The sequence below is a fragment of the Monodelphis domestica genome, chromosome 6, assembly GCF_027887165.1.
Source record: "Monodelphis domestica isolate mMonDom1 chromosome 6, mMonDom1.pri, whole genome shotgun sequence".
Classification (NCBI taxonomy): domain Eukaryota; kingdom Metazoa; phylum Chordata; class Mammalia; order Didelphimorphia; family Didelphidae; genus Monodelphis; species Monodelphis domestica.
This window is the reverse complement of record NC_077232.1, coordinates 80001-100001: the sequence shown is the minus strand read 5'-3', so window position 1 is coordinate 100001 and position 20001 is coordinate 80001. Positions and strand designations below refer to the sequence as shown.

The window sequence follows — 20001 nt, the reverse complement described above, 5'->3', positions numbered from 1 at the left end:
GGAATAGGGCTTAAATACCCCCTCTGTTTAGGCTGGGCCAAAAGGCCCAAGCCCTTAGATAGCTGAGGCAAAGAAAAGAGATCAGTCCCTATCACTCACGTGACCAAAATGGAGAAACAGTCAGGGGCCTCCACCTCCAGCTTCCTTCAGAGCAAGCTTCTCAGAGCACAACCTCTCAGAGCAAAACCTCTCGAACTCCCCCAGTCCTCAGACCCCGCTATCTTTAAGGAAACCATCTAAGTTCCCTCCCCTCAGTTCTCACATCTACCAATCACTGTCCATGTCTTCCCTGTGCCAATGGTGGCTCTAGCTTAACCCAGGACCGCCCAGAGGTCTGTGGCTTTGCACATGTCTGCTGAAGGTCATATTCTCAAATAATTAAATCTTGATCCTTGCTGCAGCCCTTCCTAAATCCTTTTACTCTGAGTAGGGTGGAGATTGTAGTTTCAATACCTGGTTCTGTCATTCCAAGTATCTCTATTGTATCAATTCTAAAATCAATCATGACTCAAAGAACTTCCTGTTCTATGCTTAAGCATAGGTCAAAGCCCTTTCCATTATTTAGCAAAAGGTTTCTGTCCTAAAGTAGTCTTAGGTAGGGAGGAGAAGGATCCTCCCATGCTAAGGGGGTTCACATTCCAATAGAGTTCTTACTATCGGTAGGAAATTTTTTCCAGTATGAGATTTTCCAATGGTGAAATTTCCAACATTCACAAGTCTAAGAAATTTTAAGGTTTACAGTTGGCTATGGAAGGGGGAAGGAAGGAGGGGAGGGAAGAACATGAATCTTGGAACCATGGAAAAATATTCAAAATTAATTAAAAATTTCTAAAAATCTAAAAAAAGAAATTTCTTCCTTTGTGTGGAGGCCTCTCCCAAGGAGTCCAGGTCCTGGATGAACTCCTTCCTTCTAAGTCAATCATTGTCCTTCTTTTCCTCCCCACAGTGTAGAGGATCTCCCAGGTTCTTTGGATTATTGGAAGTTGCCATGGCCTTCCCAGAGTCCCAGGTCTGCTTCTGTGTGGTGGCCAGAAGAGCCCTGGCTCCCTTGTCCTCATTAAAGACTTGTTCTCAGGTTCTGTTTTTCTCAAGGCTGACACTCTTGAGGTGAGGAATGTACGGGTTCATCGGTTCACAGGCAGAACAATTGGAGGGTTTCATGAGGTACCCACAGTGGGAGAAGTCCCTGGCACTGACTACCCTGCCCCTCCCTGCACCTGCCAGGTGAACAGGGTGGCAAAGAAGGGAGGAGGGAGCAGAGACCAAAGGCAAATGGGAGGGGCAGTCATTAATGCCTCTTGGTCAATGATTACCCAGGCCCGGTGCCCAGCAGTCACCCCCACTGCCCCAGCCTTCGATCTGGTTCTCCTCATAAGGACTCAGTGTCAGATAACTTTTTTGCTGGCCCCTTCTTTCAAATCCAATCCTCCCCAGAAGTGGCTGCTCCCAGGAGGGACTGACTTTTTGAGAGATCACTTATGGGACTAACCATTCCCAGAAGGGACCACCTGAGGGAGTGACTTCCCAGGAGGGATGATCCAAGGGACTGTTCCCAGGTGAGATCAGGAATTGGTCTCAAAGCTCCATTCCCCTCCTCTCCTTTCCAAGGTCAATAATTTACCCAGTTCCACCCACCTACACCTGGTGCTGCCACTTCCTCTTGGTCCCTTTCTTTTGTCCTTTGTCCTTTGGTGACTCTGTCCAGCTCCCTGGAGAATGGGGAAAGATCCCAGGGTTCCCTAAAAGACTGCAGCAGCCGAAGAAGTGGGCACCATGCCCCAGCTGACACTGGTGCCCCAGGCCCTCATCTCCCTGGTGGGCCTCCTCCGGCTGCTCCAGGTGGTCCTGTGCTGTGTCACCTTCAGCCTGGCTGCCTCAGGCCCCAGCTTGGACTCCCCATTTGGCGCATGGTGTTTGTGCTCCTGGTGCCTCTGTTTCTTGCTGTCGCTGGCCATCTTGGTGCTGGAGCTCCTGGGCTTGGGTCCGCAGCTGCCACTGTCCTGGGAAGACTTCACTTCGTCAGCAGCCATGCTAGCCAGCTTGTTGACCTTCACGGCTTCCATCATGTATCCCATCATCTTCGTACCACTGGCCCCAAGCGGCTGGTCCCACACGGCGGCAGCCACGGCCACAGCCCTGTCCTGTGTGTGTTTTGTGACTTATGCTGTGGAGGTGGGGCTGACCCGGGCCAGGCCGGGGCAGCTCCGGGGCTTCCTGTCCACTGTGCCCGGCTTGCTGAAGGTGTTTGAAGCCTACGTGGCGTGTGTGATCCTGGCCCTGGTGGATGTGGACCACATGTATGCCAACAACCCAGGATGCCAGTGGTGCATGGCTGTGTTCTGCCTCTGCTTTGGGATGGCCCTGCTGATCATAGGGCTCACCATCGGCCAGTGTCTGGGCTCCCTGCCATGGCCTGTGGATCGGGTCCTCCTGGCCCTCACAGGTTTGGCTTCACTGCTCTATCTGTCCGCTGCCATCACGTGGCCCATCTTCATCTTCAAGCCACCCCTCTCGGGAGGTCAGCGGAAGAGCGCAGCAGTGGGAGCGACGGTCCTCACCTATGCCAACCTCCTGGCCTACGCAGCCGACCTCTTCTTCTCCGGCCGGATGGTGTTCTTCACGCAGTCCACGTAGCCTCTCCTGCCGTCCCTCCTGCCCACAAGGGTTTGGGGCCGAGGAGTCGGGGAGCCCCGGTGGGGAGGGGAGGATCGCCCTCCCCACCCAGCTTCCCGCCAGTAGCTGGGTCCTCCCTCAGCTGGAGACAGCTCAGATGACCCGGCCCAGCTCTACCTCCCCTCGCAGGACCTGCTGGCCGTCCTCTCTGGAGGGTCGGGTGGTCCAGCCCAGGGATGTAGGGAGGAGGGAGGGGAGGTAGAGCTGGGCCGGGTCATCTGAGCTGTCTCCAGCTGAGGGAGGACCCAGAGCCTTTGGGGACAGGGTAGGGGGAAGCCCCCTGGACTCCCTCCCCCTGCCAGCAAGCTCCAGGATGGCGGGGGAAGGGGTAGCCTGCTTTGCTGGCGAGCCAGGCAAGCTACCGTCTTCTACTGGATTCCGAAGAGAGCCAGAGGAACTGTGGAGGCTCTGGCCCCGGGCTGTCTTCCTGGCTGTGCTTCCACTAGGGAGGGGGAAGCCTGGGGGCACTCTTGGGAGAGTGGGCTCAGCCTGCGGAAGCCCCTGGCCTTGGGGGCATCTGCTGCCTTCCCACGCCCAGGCCCCCCACCCTAAAGCTTCTGTGGCAGGGGGCAGACGTGGCTGAGGTGACGCCCCGTCCCCCAAGTGCCCACAGGGGTGGGGGCCACAATGAACAAGGCTGGCCTGACTGAGAGCCTGGAAGGGGAGGCAGGTCTCCCAGAGCCACCCTGTGCGTGTGCTGAGTGGGGGGGGGGGGGGGATGCGGGTGAGGAGAGGCCTTCGGACAGTCCCCAGAGCATCCTGGGAGCTGAAAGAGGCCGTCGTGGCTTGGGAGTGTCCAGGGGGGTCCTTGAGGGGCCCAGGGGGGCTGGACTGCTTCAGGAGCTCCCGGGGAGCAGAAATGCCACCTCCAGGGCCCAGGGCTCACCCGGGAGCCGGACCCTGAGCATCCCTTGATTAGCTAGCCTTCGGGCCGGCCCGGAATGCAGGAGGGGCAGGCCTGCCCATGGGCTGATCTTTGGTTTGAGCTCCCTGTTAGCCAGGTCTGCCTTCCCCTCCTCTTCTCCAGTGTCATTTACCAACAATCTATCACCTATCAAGCGGTTCAGTTCCAGAGCCAGTGAGACCTGGGTGCGAGTCCTCCCCTCCGACCTCTGGGCGCTCAGGGCCCCCAGACCACTCTCTCTGGAAGACTCTGGGCTCCCCACGTCTGTGACATCACGAGGCTGGGGTGGGGGTCCCCTCCTCTTCTTCCCCTGCTCCACCATCCCGTGTTCCCGAGCCGGTCCTTGTAGCCCTTGAGGGAGGAGCCCCCGGAACTCTCCTGCCGGCCCGCTCGGCTCGGACTCCAGGACGATCCCCTTGTTGCGAAGCCAGCGCCTCGGCAGCCCGTCTTCGGGCCGGAGCTCCGGTTCTCCGGGGTGGGAGCCAGGGCTGGCCCGTGGGCCCCCCCAGCCGTGGAGGTGGCCCCCGGCTCCTTCGGGGTGAGGGGGACGAACCAAAGTGTGTGTGAAGGCCCAGGTCGGCCCCCCAAGGACGGAGCCCGGCTGCATCTCGGCCATTCTTCCAGAAGAGGAGCCGGGGAGGCGGAGGGGCCGCTTGTCCCGGGGCGTCTGCACCCAGGCCGGAATAAAGGGGGTGCCCCACCCTCCAGGCTTTCCACTTCCGGGGGGGGGGGGGGCTCAGCGTTCCTCACCTGGGAGGCCTCCAGGGCGATGGCGAGCAGCTCGGGAAGAAGGACACGGAGGGGCGCAAGGGAGGGCCTCACCCGGTTCTCTGGGCCGAGTCTGGCAGGGGGGGGGTCTGGGCCAGCGAGGAAGGGGCTTCCCAGGGGCAGGGGGGGAGGGAAGGGAAATGGGTGCTGAGGGAAGGCAGGCTCTTCTTCCCGGGGGGAGGCTGGAGAGCACAGGCAGGCAAGGGAGGCCAAAACATCGCAGAGAGGGACCAGAGAGGTCGGGGACAGGCAGCCCAGTGGCTAGAGCACCGGGCACGAAACCTGCCTCAGAGCCTCACTAGCTGGGGGTCTCTGGGCGAGTCACCGGCTAGGTATTTGCCTCAGTTTCCTCATCTATAAGTTGGGCCGCCAGCCAAATGCTCGGAGGCTAGGAACGCTTTCAAAAGGCCTCGCAGCTCTTCCCTGACTCCGGAAACAGGCTCCTTCCTTTCGATGAAAGGGATGGGGGCCTCCGGCGCCTGGCGGAGGGGCCCCAGGCCTTGGGAAGGTGCCTCCAAGTGGCCAGAAACCCCGCTCAGAGGCCTCTAAGCGCCGCCGCCCTGTGGACAAAAATCCCCCGAGCAGCGTCCAGCCGAGAGACGGGACAGACGGCTGGCCGAAGGGAGCCCAAGCAGAGGGACGCCGTGTTGCCAGAGGAACAACCGCCAGTGACCCGCCTCGTTCCTCTCAGCAGCGCGGCGCCCCCGCTGCCCTCCGAGGAGGACCCAGGAGCCCCGAGGCACGCTCCGGGCGACTCCCCTCCTTTTCTGGGCCCCCCCATAACCGGCAGGGAGAAGTCGGCCGGGTCTTCCTGCTTCGGGGAGACGGGAGGTGGGAAGGAGGAAAAGCATTTCGAACTCAGGACTTGAATAAAAGAACGTTCGCAATCGTTGGCCCCGACGTGTCTTGGGGGGCTGCCGCGCTCTTCTGCAGGGGCAGGCGGCTCTAGGCCGCTCTTGCAGAGATCCAGTGGCTAATCCTCTGGCCAGCGTTCGGAGGCGAGCCTCGGCCTCCACACGGAGCGCCGGCGGGCTCGGAGGGCCGGTGCTGGGCCCGATGGCGCTCTTCTGCCGGAGAATCAAGCCACAGAGGGCAGAAGGCAGAGGTTGCGCCTCTTTGCCAGAGGAGCCCGGGGAGGGGGAGGGGCGGCTCTCCAGGGTGGAGCACTGGGCGGGTTCGAGAGCCCCAAAGATCCAGGCCCGGGAGGGGGACTCCTGATGGAGGAAAACGGAGAGCCGAGGTCCGCCCCAGGCCAGGATGAGGGCTTGCCTGTCCGATCCCCGGAGAAGGCACAAGAGGCCGAGAGCATCGTGGGCTAGACGAGGAGCGGCGCAAAGCAAGCCACTGCCAGCACCGCTGGAAGGGGAAGAGAAGGCCGGGAGGGAGGACACTTCTGCCGAGCCGGCGGCGCCTCCCTCCTCGGCGCAGCCAGATGTGTAACGACACAGCCGTGGCCAGAGGAAGGGACGGAAATGAGCCAGAATCCCGGGAAGAAACGGCCCAATCACCGCGGCGCCTCCTCGCACCCGGCACAGCGCCGTGGCTCCTAGGACCCGAGAGGACAACGAGAAACTCTCGGAGGGGATGAGGGTCCCCTGCGCGAGCCCCGCAAGTGGCTTTTCCGTGGAATTGTTCCAAAACAGACCCAAAGAGAGGAAGAGGCCCGCCCCGGGGGAGCTTCCCGGTCTAATCTCGAACCCTAGTTGGCCTGGGCCGCGCCAGAACTGCCTGACCCCGCCCGCCCGCCGGCCCCCAGTTCAAGGAGAAGCCCCTTCCTCCAGGCAGCGGCCCTCCCCTCCCCTTCCCTCCCCTCCCCTCCCCTCCCCTCCCCTGGATGGCGGCTCCCGGTAGGGGAACTTTCCTCCCCACCCCCACCCCCCCGGGCGGGAGGTGCCCGGAAGGCAGCATCCCTGCCGCTCCGGGAGAAGCTCCCAGCGAGGAGGTCCAGACACCCCGAAGGCCGAGCTCCAGGAACCTGCGCCAGGGCGGCCAGGGCGGCCAGGGCGGCCAGGGCGGCCAGGGCGGCCAGGGCGGCCAGGGCGGCCAGGGCCAAGCTCTCTGCCGGGAAAAGGAGGGGCAGAGCCGACGGCGGGAGCGCGGGGCCACCGCGTGGCGCGTGGCGCGTGGCGCGTGTCCGTGCGGAGCCGACGCCTTCGAACCCGGCGCTCCGGCCGCCCTAACCCGCCTCTGTCCTGCCCCAAACTCGGCTCCGCCAGCATAAACTTAGCCGCGGCCTGTCCCGCTCCGAAGGAGCCAAAAGCAGCCCCGACCCGGGACGGCCCCGCGGCGAGCGAGCCAGCCAGGAGTCGAACCTGGAATCTTCTGATCCGTAGTCAGACGCGTTCTCCATTGCGCCACTGGCCCGCGCCGTGCCTGCCCGCCTCCCGGCCGCCCCCTCCAGGTGGCTCCTGAGCGCACGCTCCACGCCTCCGACAGGCTCCGAGGCCACGCCCCGCGGCGGCCAGGGCTCCGCTCCGAGCCCGAGCCCGAGCCCGAGCCCGGCTGTGCCGCCGCCCCCCGCCCCCCGCCCCGCGGCCCGGGCTCGCTCGCGCGCGCTCTCTCTCTGTCAGCCTCGGCTGAGCCCCCCAGTGTTTCTTCGCACGCGCGCCTCCCGCCCAGCCCCCTCCGCGCCGAACCAGGGCTACGTGGGCCGAGCCCGGGGGCCGTCGAGGCCGAGCGGCCGTCGCGCCTCTCCTCCGCAAGCCCGGGGCGCGCCGCCTCTTCCCGGGCCTCTCCCCCAATTCCTCTCGCTGCGACTCCTTCGCGGGCCCGTCGCTCGTGAAGCGCCTACTGGGTGCCAGGCCCCGGGCTAGGAGCAGAGGGGGAGCCTGGCCTCCGAGCGGCGGGAGCAGCAGGTCCCGGAGCCGCGTCGGGGGCGCGGTGAGCCGGGCCGGGTGTAGTGCTGGGGCGGCTCAGGGAGAGAGAGAGGGCCTGGGAGCGGCAGGGTTCGCCGGCTGTCAGGATGGCCGAGGGGTCTAAGGCGCCAGACTCAAGCGCGAGCTTCTCCTCAGTGCAGGAGTCTTCTGGTCTCCGTATGGAGGCGTGGGTTCGAATCCCACTCCTGACAGGTTTTTCCTTTTGGCTCCGGGTCTGGCCCGGGACGCCCATCCGCCCTAGCGCGGGGCGGGGGCCGGAAGGGAACTCCCCTCTGTAGGCCCCCTCGCACCACCCTTAGTCTGAGGGAGCCCCCGCTGACGCCGGCTCTTCTGCCAGGAAGTCCCTGCCTTGCCCCCGGCAGGCTGGAGGTGGCCCGGCCAGTCCAGGTTCGCTACAGATGGGGTCGCCTCTGAGAGCCTCCCCTTGTGGCTCGGGCGGCCCCGAGAGCCCGGCTTACATGCTTGGGGACCCCCAAAGGGCAACGCTCCGAGTGCCTGTCCCGGGCGGCCCAGGTCACGGGTTCAGGGAAGGTTTTTCTGAGAGCCGGCCCCTCCCCCCTCCCCTCTGGGAGCCCAGGACGCCCGTCCAGTCCTTCTCCATAGTGGCTGCCCAGCAGGCTCCGAGGTGAGGGCTCTCAGGCAGCTGAGGCGCCCGCCGTGTCCCTCCGCCTGGTGCCACGCCCCCCCCCCCCAAAGCAGGCCGGTTGGCCGTCCCTTCGGTCTGCCGTTTCTGGGGGGCCCCAGTCTTGGGGTTCTAGTCCTTTCCTTTTGCTCCCCTTCTAGACTTCCTGCCACACAGCCACAGGCCGCGTCCAGGACTTCACCAGCCCAGAAAGAGCCGCTGGAGCCTTTTTTCCCTGGAGATCCTTTGGGGGATGCAGCGAATGGGGGAGAGGGAGGAGAACTGGAGGGGCCTCAGTTGCTCTAGAGCGTGGTGGGAGCAGCTCACCCCCCTCAGTGGCGTTTTGGGGTCCTGGTTTGTCCCCCGGAACCTAGAAGCCCCCAACTTGTCCCTAGCAAGGGGTCCCCCCCCCCTCCTTGGTAGGACTAGCTTGTTAGCGGGAGACCCCAAGTTTGTCCCGGTTCCCTGTTCCCTGACGACCCACCCCGAAGGGACTCTAGGGCTGGCAGCCTCAGACTGAATGAGGGACCCCGGAGGCCCGGCCCAAGCTTAGCGACTGTTGAGCGCAGTGGGCAGCGCAGCAGTCTCCCCAGGGCTCGAGTTCCATCCTGGGAAGGAGGGGTGAGTCCTGGGAGAAGAGTCACTGGCTTGGGCCACCTAGAGTGGGATGTCAGGGCCCCATATCCAGGACAACTTGGGGGCTTCTGGGCTCTGTTGAGGTTCCTTCGGTTCTCCCCAGTGCTGGGGATGCTTAGGAGTCCAAGAAAGAAAGCCTGGAGCGTTATCCAAGAGGGATAATGAACATTTGTTGTGTGCAGCCCCCAAGATTTAAAGCTCTCCTCAGAGGAACAACCTCCCCTCCCGGGAGAGGGAACAGGGGAGTTTCCTGCTCTCGGGAGTTCTTGGAACTGTTCATGCAGCCTTGAACTGAGAACTCTGTTTTGGCACTCAGCAGGAATAGTATGGCACAAACACCTGGGAAGAGGAACTCTTTCCCATGAGGTCATGGAAGGTTCACTGCACCCCAGTAGGCTGTGGCTACTTCCTTGCCTGCCCTTGTCTTTGGTCCTGGTAGCTTCTCTCTCCCTTTGGTCCTGGCTTTCAGCCCAGCTATCTCTCCTTAGGCAGGGTTTGGGGTTTGGGGCTCCAACTTGCTCCTCTGCCTTCTCTTTGCTTTTGCCCTTGAACTTTGTTTCCCTGTTTCTGGTGTTCTCTGGGCATCCTTCATTTCTCCCATCCAGTCCCAGGCCAGAGAGCCTGTTTCTCCCTTAGGCGGACTCTCCTTCCCCCTCCCCCCCCCCCCCCCCCCCCCGGCTGAATTCTGTGACTACAGAAGCTCCAGTGTAGTGTATGCCATCCCTCATAAAAGAGGAACCATCAGTAAATAAGACCAGATCTGAATTGTCTAAGGGAGTGTCCAAGATATTATCTCGAGGCTTTTCTGCCATGGACACAATTGTGTTTCACAATTGTGTAATTGTTCTCCTGAAGTTGGTAAATCTGGAAGCAAGGTGGTGGGGTTAAGGGTTGTACAGAGTTTCAAGGTGATATTTTCACTATTTAACAAGGTTATTTCATACCTTGTAATTCTCTGATGTAAATCTTGAAATCTCTCAGACTTGTGAATGTTAAAAATTTACCCATCAGGGAATTCTTAATTGGAACAAATTCCCTACTGAGAAACATTCCCCATTTGAAGTGATGTGTAGATCAGACACTCTCAAGCAGAAGTGACTGTCCAGAATTCAGCTTGAAGCTAACTGCCTCCTTCCTCAATCTTCTGTAGAATTTTCTCTCTCCTCCTCCATGGGTCGGAGTCTGGATTCTATGTGCTTTCTTGAGCTCTTCTTCCTTTGCATTTCATTTCTTCTGTCTGTGCAGTTTCTCTCAATCACAGAACTTAGCAAATATTATTTATTTATTTATATGAGTTTTACATATATACATATAATACATGCAGTATGCTATACATGTGCACATATACACTTTATATTTATATATGCTACATATATGCATACACTATAATACAATTAATTTTCATTTACATATATCTAAATATGTATTTACAATTTGTGTGATTTGTTATGTCATATGTGCTATGCAATGTATGTTGCAAAATAATTCAGTATCTTACCTTATCTGATCAATCTTAAACTCCAATCTATCAATCTACAGCCCTATCTTCATAAAATCTTCTAAAAGTAATCCTATCTACCTATACTATTACTATTTAAAATTAACTAAATCCTATACTAAATTTTATACTAAGTAGCTAACTATTCTTTGTTAGTGTGAATTTTAGATTTACTCCACCCTGCTTAGTCTAGCAATCAGGAATGTCTACACCCCTACTTAAGGATTAACTGTGAGGAGGATGGCCTATGACAGACGTGCTAGCAAATGACAAATCAGAAACAACAGGGCTGTCCTAAGACAAGCGGAAGCTATCATTGGTACATGTGAGATGCAGGAAGTGACGTAAAGAACAGCCTTTATATTTTGCGTCACTTCCTGTGAGAGGGACTTGGCAGGGGAACTTAACTGTGTAGGAGCTTCAGCATGAGACCTCAGACTGTTTCTCTTAGACTGTCACATGTTGAGTGTGAGGTTGACTCCCCTTTCCTTGGCTTTCTGGGGGCACCAGCCTCTGAGGCGGCCCCTCATCTTGGAGGAGGCCTCGTGGCTGGAAGGCATGCTAGATTGGATTCTCTGTGCCCCCCCCCCCCAAGCCCGCTGGGGCCTCTGAATTCCTGCCTGTTGTCTCTTTTTCCTCTCTTTCTTCCTTAGTATCTTCCTTCTATTGTAAATAAACCACCATAAAATTCCATTCTGACCTGAATATTTCATTGGGCTTTAGAATTTAAATCCCTGGTGACCAACCAAAATATATTCAGTCCAACCATGAGTTTTATCCCTAACACAGCTTGAGGGGCAGTAACTTCTCTCTCTCTCTCTCTCTGAGGTAGGAAGCTCTATGTGTCCTAGTATTAGAGGGAAGTCAAGAGATCATTTGGGTGAGCAGCCATAGCTGAGGGGAGCCTGAAGGGGGGAACTACAGACTCTCCCCCTCTTCTTTTCCCTGGACCCTGCCTTGAGAGGGGAGGTCTCCATTCTCTCTCTCCCTCTCTTTACCACCGGACTGACTCTCTCCATTACAGCCTCTGTATCCTGGTAATCTTGTGGCCATAGTGTGAAGAAGGGATCCTGCCACTATTCCTTTCCCTCTTAGTTAAAAGTTCTTTCATTAATAAAGCAAAGTCCTTCTAGTTGGGATCAAACAGATCAGTGGCTCTGCATGTCCTCTATCGCCTTCTTTGGGTCAGCCACAAAGGCACGAGTTCTTGTTTCATTGACTCCAAATCTAAATCTCGCAGGCAAGCCAGCGATTTTACCTGGAAGATCTCGTCCCTAGCAGAGATCCAGCTGGACAATCCTCAGAAGCTCGGGGCACCTCCTCTTCCTCTTCACTCTGTCCACCAAAATGAACAGGGAACTTCCTCTTGACCTTTTCTGGGTGTTATTGTAAGGCAGGCAGCTTGCCAGAGAGGGAGGGAGAGTCCAGATCCACACCTTCAGGCTGGAACTCCAGCTCCAGACTCACAGTTGGAAACTGGTTCTTCAGCAGCTTGGAATTTGGATCCAGCCGGCTCTCAGAATCCGGGCTTGTCAATCATCTCTGCAGCTCTCTGCCCTCTGTACCTTCCCTGGCCACGCCAGCAACCTTGGGAGGGGCCCCACAGTCCTGGGCTATGCTTCCCAGCGGAGGAAGCCAGAGGTGGCCATGTGATTGGCCACCCAATGGATGAGGGTCTGAGGCTGGATTTGCAAGAGGAACATGAGCCCAAAGCAGGAATGCCCAGAGGAAGTGAAGCCTGATCAAATGTACCTCAGAGAGCCTGGGTTGATCAGATAAGGTTGATCAGATTGATCCCCAACTTGTCCTGGATATGGGCCCTGACATCCCACTCTAGGTGGCCCAAGCCAGTGACTCTTCTCCCAGGACTCACCCCTCCTTCCCAGGATGGAACTCGAGCCCTGGGGAGACTGCTGCGCTGCCCACTGCGCTCAACAGTCGCTAAGCTTGGGCCGGGCCTCCGGGGTCCCTCATTCAGTCTGAGGCTGCCAGCCCTAGAGTCCCTTCGGGGTGGGTCGTCAGGGAACAGGGAACCGGGACAAACTTGGGGTCTCCCGCTAACAAGCTAGTCCTACCAAGGAGGGGGGGGGGACCCCTTGCTAGGGACAAGTTGGGGGCTTCTAGGTTCCGGGGGACAAACCAGGACCCCAAAACGCCACTGAGGGGGGTGAGCTGCTCCCACCACGCTCTAGAGCAACTGAGGCCCCTCCAGTTCTCCTCCCTCTCCCCCATTCGCTGCATCCCCCAAAGGATCTCCAGGGAAAAAAGGCTCCAGCGGCTCTTTCTGGGCTGGTGAAGTCCTGGACGCGGCCTGTGGCTGTGTGGCAGGAAGTCTAGAAGGGGAGCAAAAGGAAAGGACTAGAACCCCAAGACTGGGGCCCCCCAGAAACGGCAGACCGAAGGGACGGCCAACCGGCCTGCTTGGGGGGGGGGGCGTGGCACCAGGCGGAGGGACACGGCGGGCGCCTCAGCTGCCTGAGAGCCCTCACCTCGGAGCCTGCTGGGCAGCCACTATGGAGAAGGACTGGACGGGCGTCCTGGGCTCCCAGAGGGGAGGGGGGAGGGGCCGGCTCTCAGAAAAACCTTCCCTGAACCCGTGACCTGGGCCGCCCGGGACAGGCACTCGGAGCGTTGCCCTTTGGGGGTCCCCAAGCATGTAAGCCGGGCTCTCGGGGCCGCCCGAGCCACAAGGGGAGGCTCTCAGAGGCGACCCCATCTGTAGCGAACCTGGACTGGCCGGGCCACCTCCAGCCTGCCGGGGGCAAGGCAGGGACTTCCTGGCAGAAGAGCCGGCGTCAGCGGGGGCTCCCTCAGACTAAGGGTGGTGCGAGGGGGCCTACAGAGGGGAGTTCCCTTCCGGCCCCCGCCCCGCGCTAGGGCGGATGGGCGTCCCGGGCCAGACCCGGAGCCAAAAGGAAAAACCTGTCAGGAGTGGGATTCGAACCCACGCCTCCATACGGAGACCAGAAGACTCCTGCACTGAGGAGAAGCTCGCGCTTGAGTCTGGCGCCTTAGACCCCTCGGCCATCCTGACAGCCGGCGAACCCTGCCGCTCCCAGGCCCTCTCTCTCTCCCTGAGCCGCCCCAGCACTACACCCGGCCCGGCTCACCGCGCCCCCGACGCGGCTCCGGGACCTGCTGCTCCCGCCGCTCGGAGGCCAGGCTCCCCCTCTGCTCCTAGCCCGGGGCCTGGCACCCAGTAGGCGCTTCACGAGCGACGGGCCCGCGAAGGAGTCGCAGCGAGAGGAATTGGGGGAGAGGCCCGGGAAGAGGCGGCGCGCCCCGGGCTTGCGGAGGAGAGGCGCGACGGCCGCTCGGCCTCGACGGCCCCCGGGCTCGGCCCACATAGCCCTGGTTCGGCGCGGAGGGGGCTGGGCGGGAGGCGCGCGTGCGAAGAAACACTGGGGGGCTCAGCCGAGGCTGACAGAGAGAGAGCGCGCGCGAGCGAGCCCGGGCCGCGGGGCGGGGGGCGGGGGGCGGCGGCACAGCCGGGCTCGGGCTCGGGCTCGGGCTCGGAGCGGAGCCCTGGCCGCCGCGGGGCGTGGCCTCGGAGCCTGTCGGAGGCGTGGAGCGTGCGCTCAGGAGCCACCTGGAGGGGGCGGCCGGGAGGCGGGCAGGCACGGCGCGGGCCAGTGGCGCAATGGAGAACGCGTCTGACTACGGATCAGAAGATTCCAGGTTCGACTCCTGGCTGGCTCGCTCGCCGCGGGGCCGTCCCGGGTCGGGGCTGCTTTTGGCTCCTTCGGAGCGGGACAGGCCGCGGCTAAGTTTATGCTGGCGGAGCCGAGTTTGGGGCAGGACAGAGGCGGGTTAGGGCGGCCGGAGCGCCGGGTTCGAAGGCGTCGGCTCCGCACGGACACGCGCCACGCGCCACGCGCCACGCGGTGGCCCCGCGCTCCCGCCGTCGGCTCTGCCCCTCCTTTTCCCGGCAGAGAGCTTGGCCCTGGCCGCCCTGGCCGCCCTGGCCGCCCTGGCCGCCCTGGCCGCCCTGGCCGCCCTGGCCGCCCTGGCGCAGGTTCCTGGAGCTCGGCCTTCGGGGTGTCTGGACCTCCTCGCTGGGAGCTTCTCCCGGAGCGGCAGGGATGCTGCCTTCCGGGCACCTCCCGCCCGGGGGGGTGGGGGTGGGGAGGAAAGTTCCCCTACCGGGAGCCGCCATCCAGGGGAGGGGAGGGGAGGGGAGGGGAGGGAAGGGGAGGGGAGGGCCGCTGCCTGGAGGAAGGGGCTTCTCCTTGAACTGGGGGCCGGCGGGCGGGCGGGGTCAGGCAGTTCTGGCGCGGCCCAGGCCAACTAGGGTTCGAGATTAGACCGGGAAGCTCCCCCGGGGCGGGCCTCTTCCTCTCTTTGGGTCTGTTTTGGAACAATTCCACGGAAAAGCCACTTGCGGGGCTCGCGCAGGGGACCCTCATCCCCTCCGAGAGTTTCTCGTTGTCCTCTCGGGTCCTAGGAGCCACGGCGCTGTGCCGGGTGCGAGGAGGCGCCGCGGTGATTGGGCCGTTTCTTCCCGGGATTCTGGCTCATTTCCGTCCCTTCCTCTGGCCACGGCTGTGTCGTTACACATCTGGCTGCGCCGAGGAGGGAGGCGCCGCCGGCTCGGCAGAAGTGTCCTCCCTCCCGGCCTTCTCTTCCCCTTCCAGCGGTGCTGGCAGTGGCTTGCTTTGCGCCGCTCCTCGTCTAGCCCACGATGCTCTCGGCCTCTTGTGCCTTCTCCGGGGATCGGACAGGCAAGCCCTCATCCTGGCCTGGGGCGGACCTCGGCTCTCCGTTTTCCTCCATCAGGAGTCCCCCTCCCGGGCCTGGATCTTTGGGGCTCTCGAACCCGCCCAGTGCTCCACCCTGGAGAGCCGCCCCTCCCCCTCCCCGGGCTCCTCTGGCAAAGAGGCGCAACCTCTGCCTTCTGCCCTCTGTGGCTTGATTCTCCGGCAGAAGAGCGCCATCGGGCCCAGCACCGGCCCTCCGAGCCCGCCGGCGCTCCGTGTGGAGGCCGAGGCTCGCCTCCGAACGCTGGCCAGAGGATTAGCCACTGGATCTCTGCAAGAGCGGCCTAGAGCCGCCTGCCCCTGCAGAAGAGCGCGGCAGCCCCCCAAGACACGTCGGGGCCAACGATTGCGAACGTTCTTTTATTCAAGTCCTGAGTTCGAAATGCTTTTCCTCCTTCCCACCTCCCGTCTCCCCGAAGCAGGAAGACCCGGCCGACTTCTCCCTGCCGGTTATGGGGGGGCCCAGAAAAGGAGGGGAGTCGCCCGGAGCGTGCCTCGGGGCTCCTGGGTCCTCCTCGGAGGGCAGCGGGGGCGCCGCGCTGCTGAGAGGAACGAGGCGGGTCACTGGCGGTTGTTCCTCTGGCAACACGGCGTCCCTCTGCTTGGGCTCCCTTCGGCCAGCCGTCTGTCCCGTCTCTCGGCTGGACGCTGCTCGGGGGATTTTTGTCCACAGGGCGGCGGCGCTTAGAGGCCTCTGAGCGGGGTTTCTGGCCACTTGGAGGCACCTTCCCAAGGCCTGGGGCCCCTCCGCCAGGCGCCGGAGGCCCCCATCCCTTTCATCGAAAGGAAGGAGCCTGTTTCCGGAGTCAGGGAAGAGCTGCGAGGCCTTTTGAAAGCGTTCCTAGCCTCCGAGCATTTGGCTGGCGGCCCAACTTATAGATGAGGAAACTGAGGCAAATACCTAGCCGGTGACTCGCCCAGAGACCCCCAGCTAGTGAGGCTCTGAGGCAGGTTTCGTGCCCGGTGCTCTAGCCACTGGGCTGCCTGTCCCCGACCTCTCTGGTCCCTCTCTGCGATGTTTTGGCCTCCCTTGCCTGCCTGTGCTCTCCAGCCTCCCCCCGGGAAGAAGAGCCTGCCTTCCCTCAGCACCCATTTCCCTTCCCTCCCCCCCTGCCCCTGGGAAGCCCCTTCCTCGCTGGCCCAGCCCCGGGGGATCCACCCCAGGCAGGAGGCTCCCACTGCCGCTCTCCCGCCGACCTCCTGATGCCGATGGGCCGCCCACGCCAGGGCAGCTGCCAGGAGAGCCTTCGGGGGCATCTGTTGTTTGATCACACAATATATCCGGAGTCGGTACACAGGCCTGGCCCACTTTCTCTCCTAAACGCCTTCAGAGCCAAGGGAGAAGCAAACTCCAGTGTAGGGAGCGGTTAGGGCTAGGTTTGAGCACAGGACAAAGGGGTAACTCAGCCCTTCAGACTGCCTGGACTCCTGCTGGATTGTGCTGGAGGGGCTGCTGGTGTGGGAGACGGGCTGAGGCGAGTGAGCTCGGACTGGCCTCCCCCACACTCACCCTCCCGCCCTCCTCAATTCCTGCTCTTGCCTCTGTCTGTGGGAATTCCTTCCAATTTCCCTAATAAAGACAAAGCTCTTTGGATTGCTCGTGTCCTCTTCTAGTTCAGGAATGGTCACGGTTTGGCTTCATTGAATGCCATGCTTTCCTCTTCCCGTTTGCCTTTTTAGGCCCCTCTTGAGGCTGCCTAGATTTCCTAGTCAGCTCTGGTTTTTCCATCGAGAATGACTAAAGCCCACGTGCCGATTTCTCTCCCTGGAAGGGTTCTACGTGGGTTTACTGTGTCCGTGCTTCTTGCTTGCGGTCCTCGCTCCTTTGCCCTCCACAATATCATATTCCACACTCTGTGATCCTTCGCTGGAGAAGCTGCTAACTCTTGTGTTATCCCAACTGCGGCTCCATAATATTGGACTTGTTTCTTTTTGGCTGCTTGCAGTATTTTCTCCTTGACCTGAAAGTTCAGGCCTTTGACCATGATGTTCCCGGGAGTTTTCATTGGGAGCTCTTTCTTTTTTTGGTGATGGGTGGATTCCTTCAATGTCTCCTTCGTCCTCTGGATCTAACATATCTGGGCACTTTTCCTGGATTGGCTCTTTTTCTTTTGATCGTGGCTTCCAGGTCGGCTAATGATTCTCGATTCTGGATCTATTGTTGCTGTGTGCTCAGTTCCCAGCCTTCTCTGTTCCTCTCACTTAGACAAGTGGTCCTAAGTGGGCTTCGTTCCTGTGGTAAAGAGGTGCTACCCCAAGCTTCGGGTTCTTCAGCACCTGCCTTCAAAGGTAGCTCCAGGGATCTACAAGTTCTCAGTTTTCCGAGGTAGCACCCTCAAAAGAGCGTGTCCTGGCTGGTGTGAAGGTCTGTGAGGGGCCACAAGCTCTTTGTCTCCACTCTGGCCCTATGAACTGTGATCTAGGTCCCAGCTGCCCTGTGGCACCAAGAGTGGTGTGTGCTCCTGCACCTCCTTGCCTTGGGACTATGGCCCAGGACGATGACTCGGGTCTGGGTTTGGGCGATGCAACAGAGTCCTACAGCCAGAGCCAGCACAGGGACCCCTGTGGCCTCCCTCCTGCCTCCCTTTTCTTCCATTAGTGCCCTGAGGCGCATGCTGCCTCCCTGAGATGGGGTCTGCCTAGCAGGGCCAGTCCTCACGCCACTCCTCTCCCCAGGAGATAGTCCTTTCCCTCTGACCTTCCGTGGGACAGGAAAGTTCTTTCACCTCCTCTTTCCACGGGGCCATGTTGAGATGCCGTATCCAAGCTGTCTGGGGAGTTATTTGGGAGACGTGGGAAGGAAGCCAGCGTCTTCCCTGCCATCCTGACTGCCTTCAAAGCCTGGCCTGGCTCTTACCTTCCTGAGCTCCCTTCTGTAAGGTACGTGCCACACTTTGTAGTTACGTACTCGTGGGCCATAGCCAGGCCACTTCGTGCTTCCCCCAAACCATCTCAGCCCAGTGGAAGGGATGCTTCCAGGAACCAGGACTTGGGCCACGGAGCTATAATGGAGCGGGCTGTTAACATGAAAATTTTGGGAAACGGAGGCAGGTAGAAATTAGTTTCTCTCTGCAAGGAGTATTATATTTTTAGAGGTCTATTGAAGATTAAAATATAAAGAAAATACAAGTAAGAGAGGCATGTGTCTAGGCCCAAAGAGCCTATTCACGACCACTCACATCTTGCCTGCTAGGTGGAGAGCCGCGTCTGCTCCCAAGCAGACGTAGGAGAGAGAGCAGAGCCTTTTTACAACCAGGTTAAATACCCCATCTCGGTCTCGGCCCAGGGGAGGTTACAAGGCATTCTGGGGAAGGGGAGCAAGGACTTCTGGGGATTGAAGTCCTGGATTCAAGTCTCCATTTTTACAGGGCCTAGGCCAGAGGTCATGCAGCTACAGGTTCCAGAGAGCTTGGGATACAAGGTGCTGGGGATAAGGCTAGGGGGGCACTGGAGCCTCATGGAACTGGCTCGCAAGAGTGGATCGCTACCTTTTCAATCTGAGCATTGATGGCTTAGAAATGGGCAAATAGGGGGCAGCTGGGTGGCTCAGTGGATGGAGAGTCAGGCCTAGAGACGGGAGGTCCTAGGTTCAAATCTGACACTTCCTAGCTGTGTGACCCTGGGCAAGTCACTTGCCCCCCGTTGCCCAGCCCTTACCCTCTTCTGCCTTGGAGCCAATACCCAGGGTTGAGTGGTGGGGATGGAAGGCATTGGCACTCTCTGTCCATTGAACTCACCTACTGTGTGCCAGGCACTCTGCTAAGGGCTTCCTCCAGATTTATGGGATCCTTGCACAACCCTGTGACGTGGCTCCTGTTAGATCCCCGTTTTACGGTCAGGGAAACAGAGGCAAACATTGAATGGCATGTTGAGGGTGCACCACCAGTCGGGGGTGGGATTTGAAGCCACTGAACCACCGAGCTGCTTCTCATGGAGACACTATCCGTAACGTGCACTAAACTTAAAACTGGGCCACGCTTCCATGGCGGCGTCCAGCGCTTGCCCAGGCACCCTTCCGGAGCCTCTCGTGCTACCCCCAAGGTGCCAAGCACGGGGCGCCCATCCCTGGTGCCCACACTTGGGTCCGGCTTTTCCCCTCTGCGCGCTGCTGCTGGAGTTTGACTAGTGCCCGCTCTCTTGGGCTGTGCGCAATGGTTTGTGGGAAAGGGGCTCTGCGGAGCCGGAAGTCCCGCCTCCAGACTTCCTCCCGGGCAATATTTCGGGCAAGGCTTGGCGGTGGCCGCCCAGCGCTCTGGATTGACCCTCTGGGCAGCCCCTTCAGGCCAGTGTGGAGCTCCCCGTTCTGAAAGCCTGGCACGGCCCTGGAAGGCTCCAGAGCAGGGCGCCGGCCGGCGGCTCGAGCTGGGGGGACAAGCCTGGCGCCTGGCCTTGGGCTGGTTCCAGGAAGCAAGCTGACCTTTCGGGCCGCGCCCTCCACTGTCCTTTGTTCCGGGGAGGCGCAGATGGGGCTTGTGGGGGAGGGGACCTTCCGCCTCCCAGGGCTCGCCTCTGCTTTGCTCTGGCTGGGCCAGCCCGGTGCAGAGAGAGCAGGCCGGGAGGCTGGAGGCCCCGGGTTCGAGTGTGGCCTGGCCAAGTCCTTCTGCCCTGGGACCAACCCAGGATTCATTCTGAGGCGGAAGGGAAGGCGAGAAGAAAAGGCCCGGCCAGGCCTCTGCGGGCTGCCCAATTGCGGTGCCAAAGCCCTCTCGGCTGTGGGAAGAGGGTCCTGGGGGGCGCCGCGGAGAGTCCAAACTGCCCCCCAAGAGACCCTCCGAAGAGCCCGTCTTGGGGGAAGATCTTGCCAAAAGGCAGCCAAGGGGGCGACCGACCGGCTGCTGGGGGCGTGGATGGGCCGCTCAGAGGAGCCCGAGTTCGTGCTGGGTGCTGTCTGGGCCGGGGGTGCCGGGCAGCCGTGCAGGGATCCCTGACCCCCGGGGTCCCCGGTCTGTCCAGGGGGCCTCCTCCCCGTGTGGGCCGCCGGGCAGGCCCCAGGGAGGTGAAGACAAAGGCCGGCAGGGGGGCAGAAAGGGGACCGCTTGGTCTCCCTGGCCAGCCCGCAGGGCGCCTCGCCCCCTCCCTCCGCCGGGCCCCCCTTCGCAGGAGGGGCCCCCAGCCGTCCAGCTCCCTCCCTGGGCCGCCGTCTTTCCTCCCTTCCACTCGGGCTCCTGGAATGGGGGGCTGAGGCGGAAAGGGAAGCAGGAGGGGCCGCCCCCAGCGCAGCGCCCGCGTGGGGGCCTCCAGGGCCAAAGGAAGACCCGGCAGGGAAG

At 60.8% G+C, this 20001-nt stretch overlaps 2 protein-coding genes and 4 non-coding genes across 6 annotated transcripts in view; 4 read left to right on the top strand and 2 right to left on the bottom strand.

Moving 5' to 3' along the window:
* Nucleotides 1–1773: 1773 nt before the first annotated feature.
* LOC130455154 (myeloid-associated differentiation marker-like) lies at nucleotides 1774–2634 on the top strand. Its single transcript, XM_056803551.1, has one exon. The coding sequence runs from the start codon at nucleotides 1774–1776 to the stop codon at nucleotides 2632–2634; it is 861 nt and encodes a 286-aa protein (XP_056659529.1).
* A 4002-nt stretch (nucleotides 2635–6636) lies between these two features.
* On the bottom strand, nucleotides 6637–6709 carry TRNAR-ACG (transfer RNA arginine (anticodon ACG)). Its single transcript has one exon. It is a non-coding gene; the product is annotated as a tRNA-Arg (tRNA).
* Nucleotides 6710–7301: 592 nt separating this feature from the next.
* Nucleotides 7302–7412, top strand: TRNAL-CAA (transfer RNA leucine (anticodon CAA)). Its single transcript has 2 exons — nucleotides 7302–7339; nucleotides 7367–7412. It is a non-coding gene; the product is annotated as a tRNA-Leu (tRNA).
* A 5488-nt stretch (nucleotides 7413–12900) lies between these two features.
* On the bottom strand, nucleotides 12901–13011 carry TRNAL-CAA (transfer RNA leucine (anticodon CAA)). Its single transcript has 2 exons — nucleotides 12974–13011; nucleotides 12901–12946 (listed from the first exon to the last, which is right to left on the bottom strand). It is a non-coding gene; the product is annotated as a tRNA-Leu (tRNA).
* Nucleotides 13012–13547: 536 nt separating this feature from the next.
* The window catches only part of LOC103106015 (struthiocalcin-1-like), a 22255-nt gene continuing 15801 nt past the window's right edge, over nucleotides 13548–20001 (top strand). Inside the window, exon 1 of the mRNA XM_007505846.2 lies at nucleotides 13548–13655. The gene's annotated coding sequence lies outside the window, so the exon portion shown is untranslated. The remainder of the gene's footprint in view (nucleotides 13656–20001) is intronic.
* On the top strand, nucleotides 13604–13676 carry TRNAR-ACG (transfer RNA arginine (anticodon ACG)). Its single transcript has one exon. It is a non-coding gene; the product is annotated as a tRNA-Arg (tRNA).